Below are 25,795 nucleotides of genomic sequence, written 5' to 3' on the forward strand. Positions count from 1 at the left end.
CAAAGAAATCATGAAATTCTCAATGAAAAACTAAGAGTTCATCGATCAGTTAAAACATAATGCAAGTGAGATGTGCATAGGACGTTAAGACAGACCTGACTGGAAAGAAAACATACATACATAGACTTGATTGAGAAATTTCCAACTAATTGACGAATTCTTTAATTTTGTCATCAAATGTAAACAAAAATCCATGCAAACATGATATAGACGGTTATAATTACACGGACCTAACTGAAGAGGCACCCAACGATGAGGATCAAATTGGTCATTTTGACTAAACTAAGATTATAAACTGCTTTGTCTAACATGCACATGATTTAATCATACAACATACCTAAAAATCATCCAAAGCTCCCCTCATCCTCCTAAATTTCTGCAAGTGTCAACATAGCTCAAAATCTCAATCAAGTAATCCAAATAGGATTTTGTCTACAGAGTGCTACGCAGGTGAAGATACAGGCACTTATGACGTCTTTGGCAAAACAGTGATCATAAGCTTTGGGCAAACCAATCGATGTGCCATTGATATATGCCATCATACTTCTTCGGTTGTTAGTCACCACAGATATTTTGTCACTGCCACTATAAGCACCCAAATTTCAAGATGCAAGAGAATGGTCATACCTAGCAGCATCAACAGTTGTCATCTCTGCTGTATTTGAAACTGCGGAAAATTTATAAAAAAGTGAGACATCAATAAATCAAAGCATTCTTTAGGGAGGATAAAGAAATAGTACGTGCCACATCTACACGAATATATCCCATAAGGCCGTCATTATCTCTCATTGGAAAACTTCCCCAAGCATTTTCTATGTTTCGCTCGTCCTATATGTTGCTACGATTCACTCAGCATTTTACTTCAACTATATTCAAATTATTTTCAAGATACAAACAATTCAGAACAATCTTATAGAACCTCAAAGGCTTTACAGTTATGAGGGTACAAATGAAGACTGTAATCAAAGAAATACCCAATTACCATTCAGAAAACTCACAAAACCATTAACACAGATAATAGATCCATACAGCAAGCAAGGGAATTAATTTCATAATTCTTAAAAGACAGAAAGAAAAAGTGACAAGTGGAGCAACACTCTGCTGTGAATGTTAAATATGACAGACTTAGGAAAATCTATGTAGTAGCCTATATTTATGGAAATATAAGAAGAATGGAGAAAAATAATAAAAAGTGTTTCTTTTAAATATATATATACACACACATGTGAAGCGAAATCCTAATTGACTATAGATTTATGTTTAAGTTACAACGTTCTACTAGAAGATTTCAAGGGTTTCTTAACCTTCTAAGCCTGAAACTCCAACCCCTTCTCGGAAGGCTTCCGTTTTCTTTTCAAGCGTGTTGCTCCAGCATCCTCTGTATTAGACATATATAAGTTTAGATACGAGCCAATTGTCCAACAAACATGTGCAAGAAAAAAGTTATTTACAATCTGAATACCAGCTCACTGTCTTATGGATCATCACTGTATGCCAGAATAATATAAAAGAAAGCACCAAACCTCACAAATTAAGCTTACTAGTGGAGTTGTTAATATGATATTATCCAAAGGAAAAGGAGTAATGTTTTGTTATTACCCCATTGGTGTGTTGTGCACAAAAAGGAAAAAGAATATTGATCTATGATTTTAAGATGAAGTTTTAGTGCCTGTTTGGGGTTGCTTATTTGGGACAACTGCTTTTTCAAAAAAAATTTGCTTCATGTTTGTTATGGTATTGGCATATTAATTTATGCCTGATAAACTGCTAACCTTCGTTGCACTGTTTTAAATTTTCAAAAAACAAATTTGCTCTTTTTCCTGTCAAAATAGAAAATGGGAATGAGAGTTCTGTACTCCTCGTGAACTTGAAATTTAAGTGATAAAATCCGTGCAAAGGCACATAATACGCATCAAAGTAGTAATCTTACCTTCAAGTGGACTTGATGCATGATCAATTGCACATCCATTTGGTGTGCCCTCTTCTGAAATAGGGGAGCCAGAATTACTATCCACCAACTTTGATGAACTCTCTATGCACTTGTCTTGTTGGTCCGGAACATCAGGAGAAGGAATTGCAGGTAAAAAGCAAAGCTCTTCCTGTGACATATCTGAATCACTGAAAGCTGAATCCTTCTCCACTGTCACAATATCAACTTCATCATCTTCATTAATATCAGATCCTTTTACCTGCATCAGTAACTTTAAATTAGACACCGGAAAATGAACAAAAAATAGCCCAGATTCAGACTCTTCTAACCTTCTCAGTTTCAGGGATTAGATCAAACTCATCTTCTCGTTCTACGTATTCCTCATTTTCCTCAAGCTCTTTGAAATCAGGAGCAAATGCACTCCAGTTCTCAGTGTAATCTTTAGCCCAGATATAAACCAAACCAGTCAGTGAAACAGAGACAACAATGGGGTGAACAGGATGCCACACCAAATCGATCAAGGCTTCCTTTGGCCCTTCAAGAATTTTCACAAGATGCCCGGCCCTATCCCATATGTAAATCTTGTGTTCTCCTTTGCTTGCAGAACCACCAATCACCCACTCACCATCACCACTGAAACAAGGTGCTTTCCAATGCATCTTTGTGATGGCATCTTGAAACTCACGGAAAAGTGTTAAGCATTTTGATCCAACAGCTTTCAACTTCTCAATACCATCAGTTCCATCAAGGGTCTCATTTAGGTCATCCAGGGTTTTAAGTCCATCTTTCAGAGGCAGAAGGTTCTCGTAGATCCTGATTGTTCTATCATTTGAATTTGTAAGCAAATACTGTCCATTCCTGCTGAATACGATGTTCTTAATCACAGAACCTCCAGAAATGGGAACCACGGCACGCACTTGAACACTTTTATAATCTATTACAAGTATTTCACCTTTGGAGTTCCCCGCATAAATTAGATCACCATACTTATTAAAGCAAGCAGCAGTAGGAGAGAAAGGTGGAGTTCCCTCAGAGATTTTGTTCCGTGACAGAGGGACAAGTCCTGGGTTAGAGTCAGGAATGGAAACTGGAAGAACAACTGTGCTTCCAGTATTCAAGTCAACAATGATGGGAGCAGAAGAGAGAGGGCATGCCAGGCAAAGAGATGGAGTAGGCGAACCAGGATGAAGCCGAGCTTGTAAAGGGGTTTGTTGCAGTACTGTTCGCATTATCTTCTCTCCACTGACAACATCCCATAGTGTCAACGACTTGTCTGCAGCAGACACAAGAATGCGATGGCCATACTTTGACCAACATACACTAGTTATCGCAGCAACACAATCTTTATCATGAAGCTCCTTGGCAATGCCCCTGGTCTCAAAATCCCAGATGATGCAATTTCCATCAGAGCACCCCGCTGGTCAAGAATACCAAACAAGTATCGAATGTAAGAAGAAGACCCTTCAGAATATCTCCAGTAGCATAAGGACACATCAAATGTCAATGGCAGTACAAATGAATGCAAAATTCAAATTTAAACTAAACAATCAACATTTAATGTTACGGCTTCCTATAGACAACCTCACTTAATTCTTTGCAGATGCAACTCAACAAGTGGTTAAGACTTTTTATTAAATTTAATTTACATAAGATACATAATCTTCATTGAAGATTTAAAAGCGAACAACATACAAGTGAACAAGGAGCCCACGTCTAGAAAATAAAAAACATAAAATCCGCAGCAACACCACTGTCGTAGGGGAAAGCATGAAGACAATAACAGAATTCCGACGAACTACAAAACAGAGGCGCTCCAATCTGAAGAAAAAAATAAAAAAAACAACAGAAAAAGATACCTCCCAAAATATTGCAATGCCAACACTCTCCTGTTAGCTCTTTCGGGCATAAATCAAAGGCGATTAAGAAATGGCTACGCAGAGCATGAAATGGCTACGTTGAGCATGAAATGGGATAGATAATTCTACAATGTTACAAATTGTGGACTCAAGTCCTTATTACTCAAAAGGAAAACTTAATGTGCACCAAATTTACAACTTTGCTTTTGTTTATCGTTTTGTAAATTTATTTAGAAAAGTAGAAAAAGCAAGTAATGGGGGCGGAGGTGGGTGGAAAAAATACCAGCAAGAAGGGTACCGCGGCGGTTGAAGGCGATGCATTTCATAACGCCATGCTCCAAATACTCCTCTATCACTTCTGGGAAATCCCCTTGTAATGGGTCTTCACACAATTAAGTATTTAGTTAATTAACTAATTGATTAATTATACACTTAATCATTCAGATTTTGGGTTTTGTTGCCAAAAAACCATCAAATTAAAAGAAAAAGAAAACAAAATTCTTCAATTAAAAGTGAACAATGAAGAGAGAGAAGTGGGGGTTTACCGATAATTGGGGCGTTCATGGCTATGTGGTTGCAGAGTTGCTTATCAAAGAGAAACTCTGCAAAATGCTGCGTTTTGATGTGTGAAACCAGCAACAGCGGCAGGAGGAGGAAGAGGAGGAGGAAGAAGCTCCCTCTCTTCTGTGTCAGTGTTGTCGTCTTCTGAAATCCCCAATGCTTACGTGGAAAAGCCCACGCGGGTCTTTTTACATCTACCCACACCCTATAATTTCCTCTTTACCCAGCCCTGATTAGAATGGGAGGGATTCCTATTTTTCTACTTCAACGTTTTCAACTCATGAGTGATTTTTTATTTTTACAATAAATGATAAGTTATAGAAAAGAGCTACCCAATCATACAATAAAGAAATTTAACAAGTAAGCACTAAACAGGTCCCATGTTTTTTTTTATATATAAAACTCACAATATCGTGCGACGATTGCTAGAGTGTTTGGATTAATGATCACTTGAGTGACAGTTGTACATGGTAATAAAGTCAATTTTTTGATTTTTTTTTCTCATAATTTGCATTGGAATCTTGCATTAACACTATTGGAATATGCAATTATGAATTCGGCCTCTAAATGAGTAGCGTTTATATGTTTTATTTTCTTACATCATAACATCAACGTATAATCCCAAATCTGCATCGTTTTAGCATCTGAAAATCTACAATCGACATTAGTAATTTGAATTGATAATCTACGTCTGGCTTTGATATATACATCTACATCTGCCTGGAAGTGAAATTACAAATGAAAAAAAATATCACTAAATTGTAGTAGTAAGTAATAAATGTATGTTTAATATAAAAACAATGAACCAAATATATACTAAACTAACTAAAATACAAAAGTTGATTACAAATATATAATTTGAATAAATAACTATAAAAATCGAAAGTTTTTGAAAGTTTTTTTTTTTATCAAAATACTTCAGAAAAAATTTGGGTCGAAATTTTCATGTTCAAATTTAGAAATTTTATTATCGAAATAAAAAACATCATTCTAACTTGCACTTCTATACTCAACCAATAAACTCACTCATTAGACCCTAAACCCTATAGGCATCAAACTCAAAAGTGCAACTCTCCATGACTCTTTGCCACACAATATTTTTGACACAATTCTTATGTCAACATTATAAAATATTATGTCAAAAACGTGAGATGACAGATAGTTCATAAACATCCCATTTTTAATCTCCTTAGCATTTGTCTTATTTATAAGGTGAGAATTAATGACAAAATAAAAAAAAATTAAATAACTCTTGAATACTACGATTTAGTAATATTATTATTTACTTGTAATTGTAATGAAATTTTAAGTTCCATCGTCACGAATTTGAACTTTGTTATTTAAAAAAACCCTTAGGTTCGAAATCTCCCGAGCCCCGACTGTTGAAATCCGCGCCAAGGCATGCTTCCGCTAGTAGGCTGAGGGTTTAAGCAAACGCTTCCATTCGTCTTCCCCACCCGCCACCATCGCCTATACCTCCACCTCACTCGCTCTCTCATCGCCACCGTTACTCCGCCTAAGCGAGTCGGGGCCCACAATGGCAGCTTCCACTGCGACGAAGCCCTCGGCTGCTTCATGATTCGCCTCACCGACAAGTTCTCCAATGCCGAAATCGTCCGCACTCGAGACCCCCAGGTTTTCCATCCCCTTCCTTTCTGATTGGTTCCCGAGAAAATTTATGATAAATGAAGAATTCGAAAGACTCTCACATCATCAAAAGCGCTTCTGAGTTTTCCAAACCAAAATAGTTTAAAGTGCCTCGGGGTTTAATATAGCAGTTGAAGTGCTTTTTGAAATGGGCTCTTCCATCAAGAAGCACTTTAAGTTCCTTTTCTAGGAAGCACTTTCATTTTTCTTAAATGTTTCGATCTACTCCAAATAGAAACGCTTAAAGACGCTTGCAAATAAAAGTGCTTTCTAAGGAAGCATATCCAAACGAGCTCGAAATTGGAAATGTTTGAGGCAATTTATGATTTCATATTGTTGTTATTGTTTGGTTGAGGGTTTTAGGTTTTGGAGGGTCCGGATGCTGTGCTTGATGTTGGCGGTGTGTATGATCCTAGTAGGGATCGGTATGATCATCACCAGAAGGGATTTGAGGAGGTTTTCGGACACGGGTTTAAGACCAAGCTGAGTAGTGCTGGTCTGGTTTACAAGGTATTTGCTTCAGAAGGTCCTTTCTTTTCAAGGTTTGAAGAAATGGGATTTCCAAGTGTTTTACTTTCCTTGTGTTAAATCTGTTTGTAGCATTTCGGGAAGGAAATAATAGCCAAGGTGCTTCAGGTTGATGAAGGCCACCTCGATGTGCATCGGTTGTTCTTAGCTGTTTACAAAAGCTTTATGGAGGTGACTACTAAAATTCTGCATCTTTCTTTTATATGTAAATGGAACTTGTTTAGAATTAATTCATTATCTTCATTTGAACTCACACAGACTTGCGGATATTGAGAAACTACTAATGTTATAATACAGAACAAAGCCCCGATGATGGATGCCCAATTTGCATATGTTTGATTTATCAAGTTTTCATTGAAATGGCGTTTGTAGTTTCGTTTTCTTTGCTATTCAAAAGATTCTCTTTGACATGGATTCTTTGTTAGTCCAACTGTAATTTTGAAATTTTTAATTACTTGTAACAGGCAATTGATGCTGTCGACAATGGGATCAATCAGTACGACACTGACCAGCCTCCGAGATATGCGAATATCACACACTTGTCTTCACGGGTGAGCAGGTTGAATTTGGATTGGATAGAACCTGATCAATCATCTGACAAGGAGAACAAAGCCTTTCAACGAGCAATGGAACTGGCAGGAAGTGAGTTTTTAAGTGTACGTCTTCCTTTCATTAAGACTTAACAGATACGTAGAATTTGCTCTTTGTTTTCATTTTGATAATTTTTCACTTTGCTTTCTTTCAAGTTCGAGGACAACCAAATAAACAGGGGCTGAACGCTTTGCTGAGGTTGTGTTTTAGTTGTAATTATTGCATCACATCCCTTTTCCACGACATTGTTTTTTTCAAATTTCGAGTGTCCTCTATCATGCAAAATCATGGTTACCAGCTCGGTCTATTGTGACGGAGTGTCTCTTAGCAAGATGGAGTGTTGATCCTGTTGACAATATCCAAAGGTTGTTAGAGTTGTTATCAAAATTAGTTAGTTAAATAGCTTAGGCTGCAAGTTAGTCATGATGGCTATATAAACTGTATTCTCATAGTTGTAAAGTTTAATTCAGTATCAATGTAATCAATTACTTTCTCTCTCTCTTTTATTCTCTTTCTGCATTTCTGTACTTCTCTACACTACTGTTAAGATGGTATCAGAGCCTAACCGTGGTCGCGTGTGTGCCGACGAGGACGTCAGGCCCCTAAGGGGGGTGGATTGTGACATCCCACATCGCCCAGGGGAGTGATCCTTAAATGTATATTCTCATCCCTACCTAGCACGAGGCCTTTTGGGAGCTCACTGGCTTCGGGTTCCTTAGGAACTCCGAAGTTAAGCGAGAAGGAGGCTTGAGCAATCCCATGATGGGTGACCCACTGGGAAGTTGCTCGTGAGTTCCCAAAAACAAAACCGTGAGGGAATGGTAAGTTCAAAGCGGACAATATTGTGCTACGGTGATGAAGCGGACTCGGGAAGTGTTCCGTCCCGGGCCGGGAAGTGTTCCGTCGCCATTTTTGCGTCTCCGGGCTTCAACAACTGCGAACAGAGAGGGAGAGAAAAGGATAAGGAAGTGTTTGCAAGTAATTCGGAGTAAGGACATTGTGTTCTGGGTTTCAAGGTTCAAGTTCTCAGGTTTTGTCTTAGATTACTAATTTTCTTTCCAGCATATTAACTGTTTGTGATAACGTCTCAGTGAGAATTTTCTTGGGAATTTTGGAAGTGTCAAGGCCGATAGCCGTATACTTCAGATTTGTTCAGATTTGTGCACTCGAAAAAGGCCGATTGCCAAGAGTGTGTTGAATGCATTTTGTTTCCTCCATAAGGCCGATAGCCGGAGTGAAAAGTTCTGTCTCAGATATTGTGTGTTATTCCTTAAAGGCCGATAGCCGGAGTAACGTTCTTGAAAAAAAATATTTTGTTGTTATTGTGTGCAACTCTATTAAGGTCGATTGCCGGAGTGCAGTTCTTATTCCCTTTCTTCATTGAAGGCCGATTGCCGAAGAAGGTTGTGTTTCTTGATTTCTGTGATTGTAAGAAGTTGATTGCTGGATGGTCTGCTTCAATCTCAAACTGGGCAATCCCAGTTGAGATTGAGGGGGGATGTTGACAATATCCAAAGGTTGTTAGAGTTGTTATCAAAATTAGTTAGTTAAATAGCTTAAGCTGCAAGTTAGTCATGATGGCTATATAAACTGTATTCTCATAGTTGTAAAGTTTAATTCAGTATCAATGTAATCAATTACTTTCTCTCTCTCTTTTATTCTCTTTCTGCATTTCTGTACTTCTCTACACTACTGTTAAGAGATCCAAGTGGAGAAATCATTGTTTTGACTCGATCTTGCCCCGTAAGTATGCAGTGGCGTATTCGTTTTGCCAATTACATACTCTTAGGTTTATGCTTTGTCATAATTCTGATGCTATTAGCTAGAGAATTTCTTCATTACCTTCAACTGTTTTTACGTGGTTAATATGTTTTTAATCCCTGCAGTGGAAGCTACATTTATTTGAGCTTGAAGAGGAGATGAAGATTGAGCCTCCCATCAAATATGTTGTCTATCAGGTACCTTTATCTCTCTGGTGGCCTGCTTGTGATTTTATTAAGCATGTGTGAAGAAAATGTTATGAATCGCTGTCACAATAATGGATATAATACACGAATTGGTATTAGGAAGCTTGTTTACCTATGAACATGCAAGTTCTTTCCGTGCAAGTCGAAATATTTTTAGCTTCTTCACGGAGGAGCTACTGGAAATGTAAGTAGCTTTAAAAACGTTTCTCTGGGACCATTTGGAAGCGTAGTGTATTCTGAACGCTTTTAGTGACCTTTACCCTTTCGTTTAGTCGTGTTGGTAATGTCTGGATGTTTTATCTTGGAAGAGTCTGTAATTTTACCATCACAATAAAACAATGTGCAGGATGATAGGAGCAAACACTGGAAAGTTAAAGCGGTGGCAGTTGGTCCTGATGGATTTGAGAGCCGGAAGGCTCTTGCATCACGGTGGCGAGGGCTTAGGGACGAGGAGCTCTCGAAGGCGGCTGGGATTCCCGGATGTGTTTTTGTCCACATGAGTGGATTTGTTGGTGGAAATCAAAGTTATGAAGGTGCTCTTGCCATGGCAAAAGCGAGTTCGAGGTCTTGGCTAATGACTTGGAAGATGCAATTATATCTTTCTGTGAGTATTTATCAAATATAACAAAAAATTAACCCTTAATTTCAAAAATATTATTTTTTATAAAATATTTCAAATATATTCAAAATTTCATCTAAATAGACATAAATAATCTCAAATTTAACAATCAAATAAATTAAAGGCTTTTTAGCCAAAATGATTCGTGATATTGACATAACTCCTTAATCTGGTCTTTAACAATTAATGATAATCAAAAGTAGTGTTCTTGAATTTGTCTATCGTGAATCATTTTAATCTTTCTTTGAATTTGTCTATCATGAATCATTTTAGTCTTTCTTTGAATTTGTCCATCGTGATCATTTTAGTTTTATCGGGAAAAATCTGTCAATTGCTCTATTAGTGTGATGACGTGGTGCCACGTGGGTATCGCAAATACAATCATATAACGATATGTGAATTAACTTTAAAAATTATTTTTATATTTAAAACTGAAAATGATATTAGTAAGAAAAAAGTCGTTGAAGGTGTGATTGAAATTCTACTACTCTCACTTGCGGTAACCACAGCGGCCCTCAATGTCGGTGATCAGGAGGTTGAAGGGGATAGGGTTGTGGTGATGGAGTGTAAAAGTAAAGGTGAAGTTGGACTGGAGCTTAAGACGACAATATCTAAAAAGTTTTTAATTTATTTAATTGTTAAATTTGATGATATTTGTGTCTATTTAAGTAGAATTTTGGATATATTTGAAAGTTTTTATAAAAAGTGACATTTTTGAAATTAAAAGTTAATTTTTTACTATATTTGATAAATACTCTCTTTCTGTTTACCTTTTTGATGATTTATTCATTATGCAAAACATTAAACCCAAATTTCCCGTTACGTGACGAGCGATATAGAAAATAGGGAATAATTCCGACGAGAATGATTTGTTCGAAAAGGAGATGGACGAGTATGTATCATTTGGCTAGATGACATAAAGGCTACACTGCCAGAGATCCAAAGAAGCCACCATGCACGTGCACACTGATTTACCCCACCGCCGCTGCCACCGCAACCATCAGAATCACCAAATCCACCACCTCATCAACTCTCAGAAAACCCATCTCCTTCACCCTCATCAAATCCAAGTCCGTCTCCCCTCTCCAAACCCTAAACCTCACCGCCAAACCCACCACCTTCTCAATCAAATCGACCGCCTCCTCCGACCACTCTACCCTCACAACCACCACCGCCACCACCTCCATCTCCCCAAAACCCCTCAAAGTCTCGCCTCTAAAACGGCGAAACCCTCAAGTTATTAATAAGGAACATTATCAAAATTAACATTGTAATGGTGTTACAAAATGAAGTAATATTCATGTCTCGACTGCAAAAAAGTTAAGGTTACACCATAATCGTTCAAATTTACTCAAAGTCATATAATTATTGTAATGTTATAGTTAATTACGCAAAATGACATAGATATTACCATAACCAGGTTGTCATTTACGATGTGGATGCCATACTATCTTAACTGCATTGTTAAGGTGAGATTTTTATACTTAGAGGCGATTGCATTACAGTACTAATGTTCAAATTAAATGTTACTAGTTCCTTTATTTATTTATTTATCAAATGGTAGCGCAAATTGACTCTCAAATTTAAACGCAATCATATACTAAATATTAAAAAAGATAAATTACATATACTAAACGGTCTAAGAACATCAAAAAACTTGGTAAAAACTATTTCATAATTATGTTGCGAAAATTCTATGAGATTCCAAACATTTTGAATCTGAAAATTCTGATCCGATCTGAAACTTTTGGAATGAAAACTGCAAACCAATTTACCCATCCGAAAAGGAGTGCTATCCACACCCCCTTTATTACTTCTCACACATCCTTTGTTAATTTTTGTTCTTGATTTTCTATAATTCAGTTAATCCGACAGCCGCAAATTATGAAGGTGTGTATGAAGTTAAAAAGAGTGTAGACAGGCCAAACCAAGGCTTTTGGTCAGCAACACTGCACAAGCAGAATCCATCGCAAGGCGCCCTGCAGCCAATTAGAATCGGTGTGTGTTTGCCTTTACCACAGTAGCCAACAACCAGTAAAGGAAAGAAAATTTGTACACAAAAGCTACTTTTGAATCAACCAATAAGAGTATCCTACATTTCTGTATCCCTTCACATAAGAAAACGGAACCTAAACTGTCAATTTCACTACACAACTCTCCTAATCGTATACCGGCTTAAAAGAACGAAAAAACATATAAAACTTTACAAACTGTACTTTTCATAGCAGGCAATTTCTCTATATACAATGTGTGCAGCACGAGATCTATACGCTTCTTTACATCGGATAGCCGAAGTCTTGGTACCCCAACAAACCCCCCTGATCAGGCACACGACTCTGCGGGGTCAACTGTTGCAATGGAGACTGATGAGTCGGATCTGCAGGTGGAGGAATCCAATTGCGATCAGCAGGCACTGGTACCGAGTTACTCTCTACAGTGGTTATGTCGTGAATGCTTGATCTTTTCCTTTCCTTTTTCACTGAGCTTTGGCGAAGGAAATACTTCTGGGCATGGCTTGCTACTTGGGTTGGTGTTCTTGTCACAACCACATTTCTTGAAATGCTCCTCCAGTCGCCCCTACCAAACTTTTTTAGTCCGATTAGAAATAACCTGTTAGAATACAGAAAAAAAAAACATCAGGCTCCTGAACAGTAGAATCGGGCTAAAAGGTATAAGTGGAATTTGGTATTAGTATTTCCTAACACAACCGCGTCGTATTTAAATCTGATGTAGGGTCGTAAAAACAATAAATGAAATACATCTCGTGATAACAGAACCACTTCAGTATGCCTGACCTATCAATGAACTACATAAAATATTAGGAAACTCGAACGGAAACTTAACCAATTTCTACTCAATGCCATTTTGAGATGAAAAATTATATTGAAACGACATTCAACAGCTTTAGTTTAGGCATCGGACCACTACAAAATACGTCCATTTATATCTTAATGGAAAAATAGGACTAAGCTTAGACATTCTAAATAAGAATTTCAATTACTTAAAGCCCCAAACGAAGAAATTCACGGCCTCGTGCTCCTTTTCTCTGTCCTTAGAAAAACCACAACTATGTTTTTAGACACAATAACAACTATTTCACCCTCTGTTCCAAATTTAGCAACAAACGCGCATTCTAATTTAGAAAGTATGCAACATCTTGTTCAGCTGGCAAGAATGTTTTCATGACATCCGTCAAACTCGGTAAACCCAAATATAGAGTGGAGGACAAAGTTTTAATGACATTCCAACTAGCTTCGCTTGGTAGCAAGGAAAATGGAGAACAAAGTAATGAACCAACATTTGGAATATTAAGACCAATTCTCTAGTCTGTTTGACTTTAAAAAAAATTAATTACAACCCAATATTTCCAAACAAAGAGACCAAAACGATGAATTTTCAAATTCCAATTGGCGAAATGTAAAGTATTTGATTGATATTGGTCAAATATGGATGACAAATTTGATCAAATACTGAACAGTAACCATTTCAGCCACTGGAATTTGAAAATTCATCGTTTCCGCCAATTTCCCCCAAAACAAAAAGATGGGATAATAAAATCAGAAACAAAGAAACAAAAACAACCCAAATCGCATTCATTTTGTTTTCGAAAATCCAAATAATCAATACACATATATATATATGACGATAATTATCTGAGTTTAATTGAATCTTTCCCTCAAATCGTATAATATAATATAGTAACAAGTTCAATTTCTTAAAATTTAGAAACAAAGTTTGATAATTTAAAGAAATACCAGAGAAAAAGAAATTACTTGTGTTCTTGTGGAGTCCAAGGAGTTCCCTTCTTCCTCTCAGGCTCGCCATGCTTATTGACCTTGGACCCAAAAGTGATCTGACCGGCCGTGTCCCAGCACTCATCAGCATAACACGGCAAATTGACCCGGCCGGAATCGATCTCCAAGACATCGTGCACCAAATCCTCGTAGTGCTCCAAAACCTCTTTAGGAGTCTTGCCCGGTAGCTCTTGGGCGATCCTCTCCCACCGATCGGGCAAGTCGTCGGAGAACCTGACCAGCGCCTGCTCAAACAGCTTGTCTTCAAACCGAGTCCACGGAGCCGACGCCGCCGACTGAGCCACGTCCGACCAACACGGGGCCGTTTCTTGGAACATTCGCGGGCTTGGGGTTTTTTCGGGTTTTTGTTGTTTTTTGTTTGGTTTCTTGGACATTTCGCGTTGTTAGGTTTGGTGGGAGATTTGGAGAGTTTTTGTGGTTTTTATAGATTTGGAGATTTGGAGGTTTTTTCGTTTTAATTTTTTTTTTTTTTTTTTTTTTTTTTTTTTTTTTTAGGAATTTTTGGGTGCGGAGAGAGTCAAAATGCCAGCTCATACTTCAAAATCGACACGTTTTGTTACTTTTTGTTTCATGTCGTTTTCAGCTGCACAAGTCGAGTGCCAAATGTACGCGCCTATTTTCTGCCCTTTTTACTTTTTTCGAGTTTTTTTATGTTAACCTTTTTGTTTATTTATGGTTGGATATTTTCAATTGAGTCATTAAAAAAAAAAAAATTTAGCTAAAATTTTCTCTGAGATTTGCATAACTCATCACTTTGGTTCATGAAATTTAAAATCAGTAAAAGTGGTATATAAGTTTGTCTACTATCAATCATTTTGGTCCTTCAATGAAAATTTATATTAAATAAGGACCAATATAACAAAAATACTCTCAATTTAATAAACAATGGGCCAAATGATTTGACAAAAATTAAGGGTATTTTTGTCATTTTAGCCTTATTTAATTTCATGGGATGACCAAAATGATTAATGGTGGACAAATTCAATGACTACTTCTATTGATTTCAAATCTCAATAACCAAAGTGAGGAGTTATGCAAATCTCAATGATTATTTTGGCTAAAAAGCCTTAAAAAAATTAGAGTGACACGTGGTCATGATCCACTCACTTTGTTTTGTGCCCCCTTAGAACCTAGCGAGAACAAGGTTTGAGTTATAGAAAGACGAGTAGTAGCGTGGACTTCCTATAGTGGGTTAACTTTTGCTTTGTCACTAATGAGTTGTAATCAATTGTATAAACTTACTTTTAATTATATGTTATAACATGTACATTGTGTTTTACTGTTGTACACACTACTGTTATGCACTAATTGATGTGATATAAAAATTGAATTTACTTCAAGGATGTGACCCCAAGTGGAGAGTGTTGGAATCAAATTCGTGCACTTCCGTGAGTGGTGGTTGAGCGCAAATCCGAGTAAATCCAAGCAACCAACAAAAGAGTTAAATAACTGTGAGGAAACCTAGGACCCGCCGGGGAGGGGAGTGTGCCGGCAAAGGCTCTCCGACGGTCAAGTTAGTGAATGACTTTAGACTCAAACAGTAGACAAGAGAATTCAAGTGTTTATACTGCGTGACAGTAGATGAACCCTAGGTGGGTGTATTTATACTGTGGGGAGACTTTTTTTATGATAGAATCATCGTTTTAAGCTGGGAGAATCCTAAAGGATATCTAGAAGTAGATATTGCATCCTCTTTAAGAGTTGTGATTATTTGTCGTGCACGTCAATCCCTAGGTTGTAAGAACTTCAAGACTTATAGAATATGATTTGTCCATATCCGAATCAAATTGTGTGTCTTGCGGAACAAGCATGGTCATCCAACGAAGTCTCAGGACTCCGCCTAGTGCCCCGAAGTAGAGGTATTTCAATCTGAATAAAGTAACGTAGGAAGAAAAAAAATTCAATAAAAAAAAGAAAGAAAAAAAGCAATAAATAAAATAGAAAATGATACAATCTGTACTTGCTAACGATTGTCCACAAGATCTATCACTAGTGTGGTAGCGACTGCTCTCATTACCAATTCCCCCCCCCCCCCCACCCCCTTCCTTTCAATTTTTTTTTTTTTGTGTGTTTTTTTTTTATAGATTTTGCTAATGTTTCTTTTATTTCTCTTACCATACAACAAACTATCTATTCATGTTCTTCAAAATATATTTTCCATGCAAATCTATTAGAATTCATATTTAAACACTTGTAACCAACGATTTAAACCTAATTTTAAAAATTTGTGAATTTAATAGTGGTTACTCAAATAAAATAACATAGGAAGAAAAAACTCAAAGGAAAAAAACAAAAAAGCAGAAAATAAAAAATAAAAAATTGGAGTAGGAAAACATCGGTACCACGCTACCGATCCTCACCCAGTCATACTTAAATCACCGTTCAATTTATTTATTTTCACCTTCGCCTCACTATGAAGTTTTGAAAAATAAGGCAAGACTTTCCGTTGAGATTCTTCAAGGGTAGAACCCCATTTGACAATATTTCAGTTCTCACTACTCTATTTTTCACTTTTTTTTTTAGTTTTCGGCTTAAATATTCTACTAAATATACATTTGTTGCTCAATAAATCGTAAGTCTATTTCCAAATGAATTATAAAGTTTTCCTTCATGCTCACGGAAAATATTTCGCGAAAATAAAAAATTTGCATTTGTGACAAAAAAACGTGAGTTACACATTCGATTTTTAGTCGGTTTTGCAAATTCATACATTATCATCGTTCTCAGCTCATCTTGTTAATCCAACAACCGTCCCAATTTGCTTTTTGGATTTTTTTAACTTTTAATATCAAGTAAAAAAGTTAACAGAGTCATATCTAAGTTAAGTTAAAGGACATGTATCAAAACATTAGCAAAGGGACACCTAAAACGGGACAACAGAGCTACAAACGGCATGCATAATCTTTCAGGCTCAAGTTTATCTCAACTTAGCTCAAGCTCATAAACATGTGTTTGGCTCGATTTATATTAAATTGAAACTTAGGGCTCGTGTGGTAGTGTTTTTAGAATAAATGAAAGTTTTTTAGGTTCTAAAAACACTTAAGATGCCTCCTACGGGAAGCATACCTCTCTTCGTCTAGGATTCACGTACATTTTTATTAAGGATTAGTTCCAAAAATATTTTCATTAAAATGTACAATCATTTTAATATTAAGCATCCAAATCAACTATTAATAAGTTTTTTTTTAAGATAATATCAATCTTTGATATTAACATTAAAAAGAGTGAAACCCAAATTAATCTTAAAAAATAAAATTTAATACTTTAAAATAACTATATAATCAACGCATAAAATTACAATTTACTCACAGCTTTTACGAGTAATCTCCGACTCTCTTGCAGTCTTGCGACTTTTGTTGAAATTCTTCAAGATCTCGTTACTATTTAACTGTACTAGTCCACTTAATTTCACTGTCAATCATCCACAGACGTAGTTGTTTTAGAGGGAGCCTAGTAATCATTTTCAATCCGTTATTTAGTTAAAATGATCTCTAAGATTTGCATAACTCCTTACTTTAGTCTCTGAGAGTTGAAATCAATAGAAGTGCATTGTCCATCATCAATCATTTTGATCATTTTCTAAAAAATCTCCATTACATAAGAATAAAATGACAAAAATAACCTTAATTTTTTGTCAAATCATTTTGGCCTATTGTTTGTTAAATTGAGGGTATTTTTATCATTTTGATCCTTATTTAACATAATTTTTCACGAAATGACCAAAATAGTTAATGATGAACAATCTCAATAACTACTTGATTTCAAATCTCAGGAACGAAAGTGAAGGAGTTATGCAAATCGGACCATTTTGCCAAAAATACCTCTTCAATCACTACAAGAGAAATGGCCACTGCACATTCCCTACCGTAGTCAACCCTTTTAAGCACTGCCCTTTCAAGCCTTTGACACTCTCCTATTTAATTTATAGCCGTTGATTCAGTTTGATTCATTCAATTTAATAGTAAGTTATAAAAAGCGTGTAAGACGCTAAAAAGGATATATGAAAATCACTTTTCAATGATGAATCCCTATGTGACTTCTGCAAGAAAAAAAGAAACCAAGTAGTCAGATTTGGAGTTTCAAACGATAGCCTCACCTACTAGTACCTATCAATCATTCGGATTTTGATCCATATCCAATCCGAATCCTATGTAATTAATAGGATATGGATCGAGACTTCCAATCCAATTATTCAATACAAATCTGAATCCAATAATCCAAAAGGGATCCAGATATGGGTCAAGGCTGATCCGATCAGTTTTTGAAATGCGAGGAAAGAGCAAAGGGTTAGTCAAAAGTATGAAAGTCCGAATCAAGATAGCCTTGGACCAAAGTTACTGAAAAGTGCAGAGGCTTCACAGGAGAAAAACACCACCATCTTCATGCTATGAGTCCCAAAATATACACAAGAAATGTAGCAGCAGAAAAACACGTTAAAATCGTCAGGACTCAAGTCTAGACTTCTTTACAGAGCATAAACTTAAAGCAATACACCAAGGTAAATGTAAAATGTTTGGATAAAATTTCACCATAAGGAACAAAAGCTAAGAAGTCCGATATTCCTAAATTACAAACCTTAAATAGGTCCATGGTAACGTTTACTTCATGTCGACACATTACTACCATGCCAGCTTCAAACCATCATTGTCTTGAGATATCTGAAACTTTTATGGACAGGCTACTCGAGACAGGACCACACACTACTTGAGGCAGCGTAAACCCGTCTTTGGAACTTCCAATTTACTCATTGCTTTATGAGGTATCTGCAAGCAAAAACAAAATAATGAAAAAATTTATACCACCGGATCTGATCTAAAAACTGGATTTAACAATTTTAACTGGATGAGCCAATGTGACTGGGTTCACTTGGAACCAATCAACCATCGAGTCTGGTTTACCCATAGGCTATGTTTGGGTAAAAGGAATTTCCAAGTCCCAAGGGAATGAACCCAAGTTACTAAGAAATGGACCACAAATTGTTTGATGCCGATGATTAGGAATACATTTCGACTAAACAGGTCAATCGGAAACAATTCTTCTGGACTTTACGCCATTTACCGCAATCCATATTTTTGGTATTCTGACCTCTTTATTTCATGTTTTCAACTAATAAAAAGGACTCGTCCAATCAAGTAACTTCTTTGATAATAAAACATGCCAAGATCGTCTTGTAACTCAAGCGTACGCTTTGCAGTTGAGTTCTGTGCTCAAAAACCCTGTCATTATATAACACACTAATATAAAACGTGCATAACAACGTGCAGAGCCTAAGTTTGTGCCAAATCTTGATTGGTAATTTATGCTTCATTTAAAATTAAAAAGACAAAATACACATCAATAATCATTTAACTTTCATTTGTATATGATATCGATTCAACATCATGTATTTTCATAATCATACTTTATAATATAATTTAATACAAGAGAAAACACTTGCAAACCCTTGTAAAACTGTATATAAAGACTTGTTTCCAACTTACAATTTTAAATAAAGAATATAATAGCTAAATAGCAAACTACAAGTTAAATTACTCGATTGATTACATCAGATTATCAAGAAATAGTTGAGAGGATTAATGAAAGACTTTCATTCAAACAATCCATTCAATACGAGCACAGAAGGAGTTATCATAAAGAGACCTTCAAACTCAAATGAAATCAAGTTTAACCCCATAGCGTTATCGTTCTTCATTAAATGAATTTCATCCTTTTAATGTACTATATAAAACCATGTTGAGGTTGATGAAGATCAATGTGACACCAATTAATCTAACAAAATTAGCATTGTACCTTACACTGAAGTTCTGTTATCGTAGACCTCAACAAAGTATCTCCAACAACCAACCTCAACTTTTTCACAAATTCATCACGAGTTATCTTTCTTTCCTGAAAATATATTATCATAATCAGACACACAAAGTGTCCACATATTTCGACGCAAAAAAGTTCAAACAAAAAAGGAAAAAGGGAAAATAACAATATTAATCATACCCTGAACAAGTCATAATGAACATTAACTTGTTTCATATCTTCAGGAGGAACTTTATTTTCAATAGCAGAAAACAACATGGGGAAAGGCATCCAGGGTGATTTAGGGGTTCTTTGAGGAGCAGAACCAGTGGTAGTGGTTTCCCCCTGAAATCTTCCAGGCTTTGAAATCATTTGACTATTGTTTCCATGAGATTTCCCAGAATCAGAAAGTGGCTGAGTCTCGCTCCCCTATTAGTTTAAAAAAAAAAAAATGCTAATTGCTGAGTACCATGGTCTACTAGTACTCCACAGTCAATAAAGGAAAGTAAAAAAATATAGCAAGAAAACTTCTGTTGCAATACAAACTATTCTCAAGTAAAAATGTGATACTAAGACCCAAAAAAGTAGTTCATTCTAGCATGAATGCAACTCATAACAAACAAGTCATACAATGCACTTGCAGTGAACAGATAATTATTCGTAAGTCCAGAAGCACCCGATGATCTTTCGTAGGTGTTCAATACAAAAGCCAATATAAGACTTCAAATATTCCATAGCACCTCTCCTATCTAACTAATGCAAGTTCCACATGCGTTCGATTAAAGAGAATGAATGTCTAGTGACCCATAATACTCAAACCATCATTATTGCTTTCAGGGCCAGCATGTGCACATTATCTAAGCCAATGAATTCTAATACTGAAGTTAATTTCCATAACCATATTGCACAGTCAACATACGATACATGGCTATATTAAAGAGAAACTGTCTTCGAAACAAGTAAAATAATGCAAGCTATACTACTATTCACTGAAGTGGAATTTTACTTTCAGTGGACAAAATAATGTAAGCTATACTATTCACTGAAGTGGAATTTTACTTTCAGTGCAAGGCAAAATAATGCAAGCTATACTATTCACTGAAGTGGAATTTTACTTTCAGTGCAAGACCTAGAAAGCCTACAAACTTCTTGGGGACTTCAGTTCAATAAATCAAACAGCTTGAAAATAAGATCTAAGCCTCAACATAGATGTGAAATTATATGTCAAACGAAGCTCATTAAAATAAAACTTTCAGGAGGCAGCCACTTGGATTGGATGAACATGTATGTAACTCATTTCAAGCATGCTACTACGAGGAATAGATGCAATAAAGCACACAAGTAATCAGGTCAAATTACAAGCATCCATATTAAAGCCAAGAAGAATCATAAAAAAAATATATGAACGGCACGCACTGTATCAACTGCAGACGAGCCCTGTGGTCCTTGGCAGGATGTCCCAACCCCAGAAGCACCAACTTTAGTCGCAGTTCCAATTAGATGTCCTGTAAAAACGTCATGTGCCAGTTTTCAAGTAATAAAAGAAGCTTCAAATAATGAAATCATATTATAAATACAGCGTTTTCTGAGGATACTGCCAGCTATCTCACTGAATCAGAAGTTGGAGAGGTGATTCCTCATTCATCTCTTGGATTTAGTGAAACATCCCAACCATTGATGTCTACGACCAATGGATGAAGCCTGTTTGCTTAAACTAACTTCTAAACATTTTCCATCCAAGTTGTGACAGAAATTGAACTGTGTATTTCAGAGCCATAAAACTATTAAAATATAAAAAGTATGGACACATAGGCTCTTATTACAGGTTAACAAAAAGAAAAAAACTGAAACAAACAGAAAGATTTAAGGATTAGAGTATCACCTTCAGTATTGGATGTGATCTTGAAACTAACAACAAATTCTGGACATATGTGTGTATTCATGTTCATATTCCAGACAATATAATGTTTTGGATCCTGAAGACCATCCACCCCACTATCAAAGTCTTTGCTACTGGGATGGAATTGCTTACTTCCAGGGTGAAGTAACTCCATATTTCCCATTATGACACGACATAATATCATGTGTCGTGCCCCATTTTCGTCAACATCACAAGAACTTGCACTGTGAACAAATGAAAAGTTCAATCCACCTCGAATAAGTATACTAAAAAAAATAACCATACATCAAACAACTGTTAAGAGATAAGTCAAATTATCAGAAAAGTTACCCTTAATAACCAATACCAATAACTTCTCATGACAAAGGAAGCCAGCAGTAACATATAACCATAATAATAAAATAGAAGCAATCAACAATGACCTTAGTACATTTATAACAATGAAGGTAGTGAACACAAACAAATGATGAATGCCTGCTATAGCATTGTCACTCAAAATAGCCACTTTACAAGGTAATGGCTAATAAACAACTGCAGGTCACTGAGGGACATGCCATATGGGGTAACTAGGCCTACCAAGACACTAGATGCAGGACAAAAACATTAATAGTGGCCGACAGACAATACACCTCCATACCTCCAACCCAGGAAGACTAACTATTTTCAAGCATCTCATCATTCATATCAACAGTATGAACATAATTCACACACAGAAAAATAGTAAACAAACACTAACCAGGTGTTAGAGAAGCTAGCTTCTGTGAGATGAACACCAGTTCCATATATGGACTTGTTCGTGGCTAGCCCAGAATGACCAAGCCCATACATCATTATAGTTGACAGCTCTCCTTTAGAAGAAGCAAGCCAAGCGTATCGTATATTTGCATCACCACGAAACGTTTTCATAATTTCTACCTGCTTCTGAAAAAGTTCCAATCGTGCTTGCATCAGAGTACTTGAGCATTTGTATATATCAAGTACTTCTACACTATCAAAGTTGCTCATTCCTTTAAGGAATATCTTACGCACAGTATCACAATCCAACTTTTCCTTTTCAATCTTAGTTGCTCTAGCTAAATTCTTTGTCATTGCTTCATTATCTACAGAATACTCATCAACGTTTAGACCAGGTTTCCTGTTGCAACTATTCTCAACTTCTATACCATCACGATTGCTGGCAGGTATTTGATCAACCTGAATTTTCTTTACAAAGCCATTCGACTCCCCACTACATTCATTCAACCCAGATTGACCCATACCATTTATTTCAATTTCCAGGTGCAGTCTTATCTCACGTGATTCACACTGATCTTCAGCCCAGGGTTCCAAACCTTTGCCACCGTCAGGTGGGCAGTACCAATTTGGTTCAATCTCAGTTGCGCTAGCTAAATTCTTTGTCATTGCTTCATTATCTTCAGAATACTCATCAACGTTTAGACCAGGTTTCCTGTTGCAACTATTCTCAACTTCTATACCATCACGATTGCTGGCAGGTATTTGATCAACCTGAATTTTCTTTACAAAGGCATTCGACTCCCCACTACATTCATTCAACCCAGATTGACCCATACCATTTATTTCAATTTCCAGGTGCAGTCTTATCTCATGTGATTCACTCTGATCTTCAGCCCAGGGTTCCAAACCTTTGCCACCTTCAGGGGGGCAGTACCAATTTGGTTCATCATCGTCCTCAGCATAAATTTCTGGAAAGAAACAATTACCAGCTTCATCAATCCAAGCAATAGGTTGCTGTAGACCAGTTTTCAAGTCCAATCGGAACATATGCAAAAAATCTAGCACATAATGTTCACCATGTGATTTGATGTTCACAGTTTCCTTCTTGACCTGTAGGTCTTTCCTAACCAAGTCAACAAGATCCTGAGGAAAATCAGTCCATTCACCACTCTGATAAAACATTAGACGCTGTGGCACACCACTCCTTGAAAAATTTGAATAAGATACAAGTAAGGATCGTTGAGATCCTCGGCTCATAAGCTTACTTTTGCATCCATATAATTTCCTTCGCTTGGCAAGCTTGTTCAAGCTCGGCCTCTGTGACACTCTGTGTGTAGCTCCAGGAAAATATGTTGCATACCGAGTTGCCCGCTTTCTCTTTAAGCCGAGCATAACTCTTCGACCACTATCCAATACCTTTGCGACCTTTGCTTCCATTTTTGTCTACTAGACCAATATCTATCAGCAAGTTTGAATCCAAAAGTTTGAATGCAAAATTAAGATAGAATTCCAGCCCCGATCATTCTCAGAAGATGATCCATTGAAGATATTTTTCAAATACTTCCTGGGTGGAAGAAAATATTAATCAGGGGAGAAAAATCAGACAGAAAGATAAGCAAACTTAAAATGACTGCAAACCAAAACACGCATCATTATGCAACCAATAAATTCAGCACTATACAACTTCCATATAACTAGAGAATGCTGATAATTTTCAGCTAATTAAGTAGACAATCATTCTTGTAATTGACGTAGTTTTACCAAATCAGGATGCAGGAGACTGAAAATGAATCAAATCAAAATAACTATAATTCAGTGGTGATGGGTCTTTTCTTGAGAGAGATACAACCAAGGAGCATCAATCATTCATTTTTTTTTTTTTTTTTTAAATTTAAGATGGTGCCACAGTATACCCCTCAAAAATTTTACCAAAAGAAAATTACAATTTGATAACATAATGACATAGCAACTCAAAGATATGACTAGCATAAAGGCATTAAAATTGAAGATTATAGCACTTGGTGAAATTCCATAGTTAGAAGCTGCCTCTAAATCAAATGTTATAATAACCAGAGAGAGAGATAAGGGTTAAAAAAAACTATAAAAACGCCAGTCAGAAGAATTCTTAAACGGATTCTTAAGATCAAGTAATACCGCTTAGAAGAGCATGCAACATTGCCTCAAAGAATTACCTCTGTCCTAGGGTCTGTGGTGTCAATACGGGGATCTTCTATAGGGAAATGATCCCACACCTCAGATATGTTTGTTTCTCTCTTCTTTCTACCAGTAGGGGGTTAGATGAGCTGTAACCAATGTTGTTTCATCTGGGAAAGAATCAAGATCAACAAAAGTGGTTGTCGTGATTGATCTTTGATCAGAGAAAGGGTCTCTCCGATACAAAATTACTGTGACCAAATTCAAAGGCGAAGGCCTTTTATTTGTATTTCTCCCCATTGGTGCAGCTTGTGTAAATCTGAGGAGAGTGTTAGTCATGTTTTTCTCCATTGTTCTTACTCAATACAGTTGTGGTGGAAATTGTTTCAGGAAGTTAGAGCTAGTTGGGTCATTCCAAAGGGTTGTTTCAAGCTTCTAAGCACCAAGTTTGACGCTTTAGGAAAGGGGAGGAAAGCTAAAGCTTTGTGGGGCTGTTTGGTGTTGGCAGTTTTTTGGAACATTTGGTTGGAGTGTAATAGAAGAGTTTTTGAAGATTATAATGGAGTGGGGGTAGCAGAACTATGGGGTAGAGTAAGATACAGGGCAGCCATCTGGGCATCAGTTTTGAATGAGTTCAGGGATTATTCTCTTTCTCGTATAGTGTGGGATATGTTAGCAGCTGTAAAATGCGGTTATATTACTTGTAAATCGATCTACTTGAGAGGTCTTAGCTAGTTTTGCTAGATGGTGGATTTCTTATCCACTAATTTGTAATTCATGGTATTTTTTAATAAAGTGTTATCATTTCTTCTAAAAAAAAAAAAAAAAAATACTGAAAGAAATCTGAAATCTAATTTTGTAAAATGTCCAGAATTATCAACAGTCCATATACATAGATACAATTTCAAACAGATCAAAGCCGATTCAACATAGATTCAAATGCAAACAGTTTACTTAAAAATAGCATAGAAACCAAACAGATATTCAGATCATTTACAATCAAAACTGAAAGTTCAACCACATAAGCAGAATAAAATAACTATTCAAAAATATTTAATCATCTAAACAGTAACAGTATCAATCAACCAAAATAAAGCAACGGTTACCTCAATCCTCAGAGCATCAACCCAGTAAACCACGGTGCAATCAAGGCTGACCAAAAAATAATAAAATTGATTAGATACTAACACCAAAACAAAATATAATTGAAATTATAAAAGAAAAAAAGTATTATCTGTAGATTAAATAATTAATTAAAAATTGAAAATATAGTTTTCCCCGTTAACACTCACAGATCGGCTTCCTGATGGCTTCAATTGCATCCACGGCTTCGGTTGAAAATTGTGAGACAGAAATTGGGAGGGAAAATGAGAAAAAAAACCGATCGGGATCAAATTTTGGAAATTTGGCATTTAAAACGGGAAGAAGGCTTCTGAGACGGCAAGAGAAACCGTAACCTAATTAGAGACTTGAAAACCTGAAAGCCGAAGGGAGAAAGATGAAAAAGACCGATGGACTCTGAGTAATTCTGAAGCAGTTGGTGAAAGGGAACGGCGCCGTTGTGGAGGGGCAGTCGGAGTCGTGGTGATTACTGCGGCGGTGCTAGGGTTTCGGATTGGCCAAGGGTTTGACAGAGCAGCCGCTGCTTTGACAAGTAATTGCGGATGCGAGGGTTGCGTGGTGAGGATGAAGACCTAGAAGG

At 36.5% G+C, this 25,795-nt stretch overlaps 3 protein-coding genes and 1 pseudogene across 4 annotated transcripts; 1 reads left to right on the forward strand and 3 right to left on the reverse strand.

Moving 5' to 3' along the window:
• Positions 1 to 157: 157 nt before the first annotated feature.
• Positions 158 to 4,559, reverse strand: LOC137734089 (protein RBL-like). The gene is made up of 6 exons (XM_068473365.1): positions 4,332 to 4,559; positions 4,070 to 4,168; positions 2,260 to 3,347; positions 1,931 to 2,189; positions 1,305 to 1,378; positions 158 to 667 (listed from the first exon to the last, which is right to left on the reverse strand). Exons 1-5 carry the CDS (start codon positions 4,348 to 4,350, stop codon positions 1,308 to 1,310), a joined length of 1,536 nt encoding a protein of 511 aa, XP_068329466.1. The 5' UTR covers positions 4,351 to 4,559; the 3' UTR covers positions 158 to 667; positions 1,305 to 1,307.
• A 1,189-nt stretch (positions 4,560 to 5,748) lies between these two features.
• On the forward strand, positions 5,749 to 9,705 carry LOC137733597 (uncharacterized; annotated as a pseudogene).
• A 1,810-nt stretch (positions 9,706 to 11,515) lies between these two features.
• On the reverse strand, positions 11,516 to 13,893 carry LOC137735455 (transcription factor DIVARICATA-like). Its single transcript, XM_068474880.1, has 2 exons — positions 13,473 to 13,893; positions 11,516 to 12,309 (listed from the first exon to the last, which is right to left on the reverse strand). The coding sequence occupies exons 1-2, from the start codon at positions 13,886 to 13,888 to the stop codon at positions 11,976 to 11,978; spliced, it is 750 nt and encodes a 249-aa protein (XP_068330981.1). The 5' UTR covers positions 13,889 to 13,893; the 3' UTR covers positions 11,516 to 11,975.
• Positions 13,894 to 17,874: 3,981 nt separating this feature from the next.
• Positions 17,875 to 25,795, reverse strand: LOC137735619 (inactive poly [ADP-ribose] polymerase RCD1-like). Of its 2 annotated transcripts, XR_011068668.1 has the most exons (9): positions 25,386 to 25,795; positions 25,200 to 25,245; positions 21,941 to 23,503; positions 21,187 to 21,428; positions 20,721 to 20,809; positions 19,506 to 19,733; positions 19,305 to 19,400; positions 18,600 to 18,730; positions 17,875 to 18,277 (listed from the first exon to the last, which is right to left on the reverse strand). XR_011068668.1 is itself a non-coding variant. In XM_068475065.1 (8 exons), the coding sequence occupies exons 3-8, from the start codon at positions 23,374 to 23,376 to the stop codon at positions 18,215 to 18,217; spliced, it is 2,154 nt and encodes a 717-aa protein (XP_068331166.1). In that variant the 5' UTR covers positions 23,377 to 23,503; positions 25,200 to 25,245; positions 25,386 to 25,794; the 3' UTR covers positions 17,875 to 18,214. The 2 variants fall into 2 exon arrangements, 1 of the variants encoding a protein (XP_068331166.1); XM_068475065.1 differs by lacking the exon at positions 18,600 to 18,730 and having other exon boundaries at positions 25,386 to 25,794.

Source organism: Pyrus communis, chromosome 5 (genome assembly GCF_963583255.1).
Source record: "Pyrus communis chromosome 5, drPyrComm1.1, whole genome shotgun sequence".
Taxonomy (NCBI): domain Eukaryota; kingdom Viridiplantae; phylum Streptophyta; class Magnoliopsida; order Rosales; family Rosaceae; genus Pyrus; species Pyrus communis.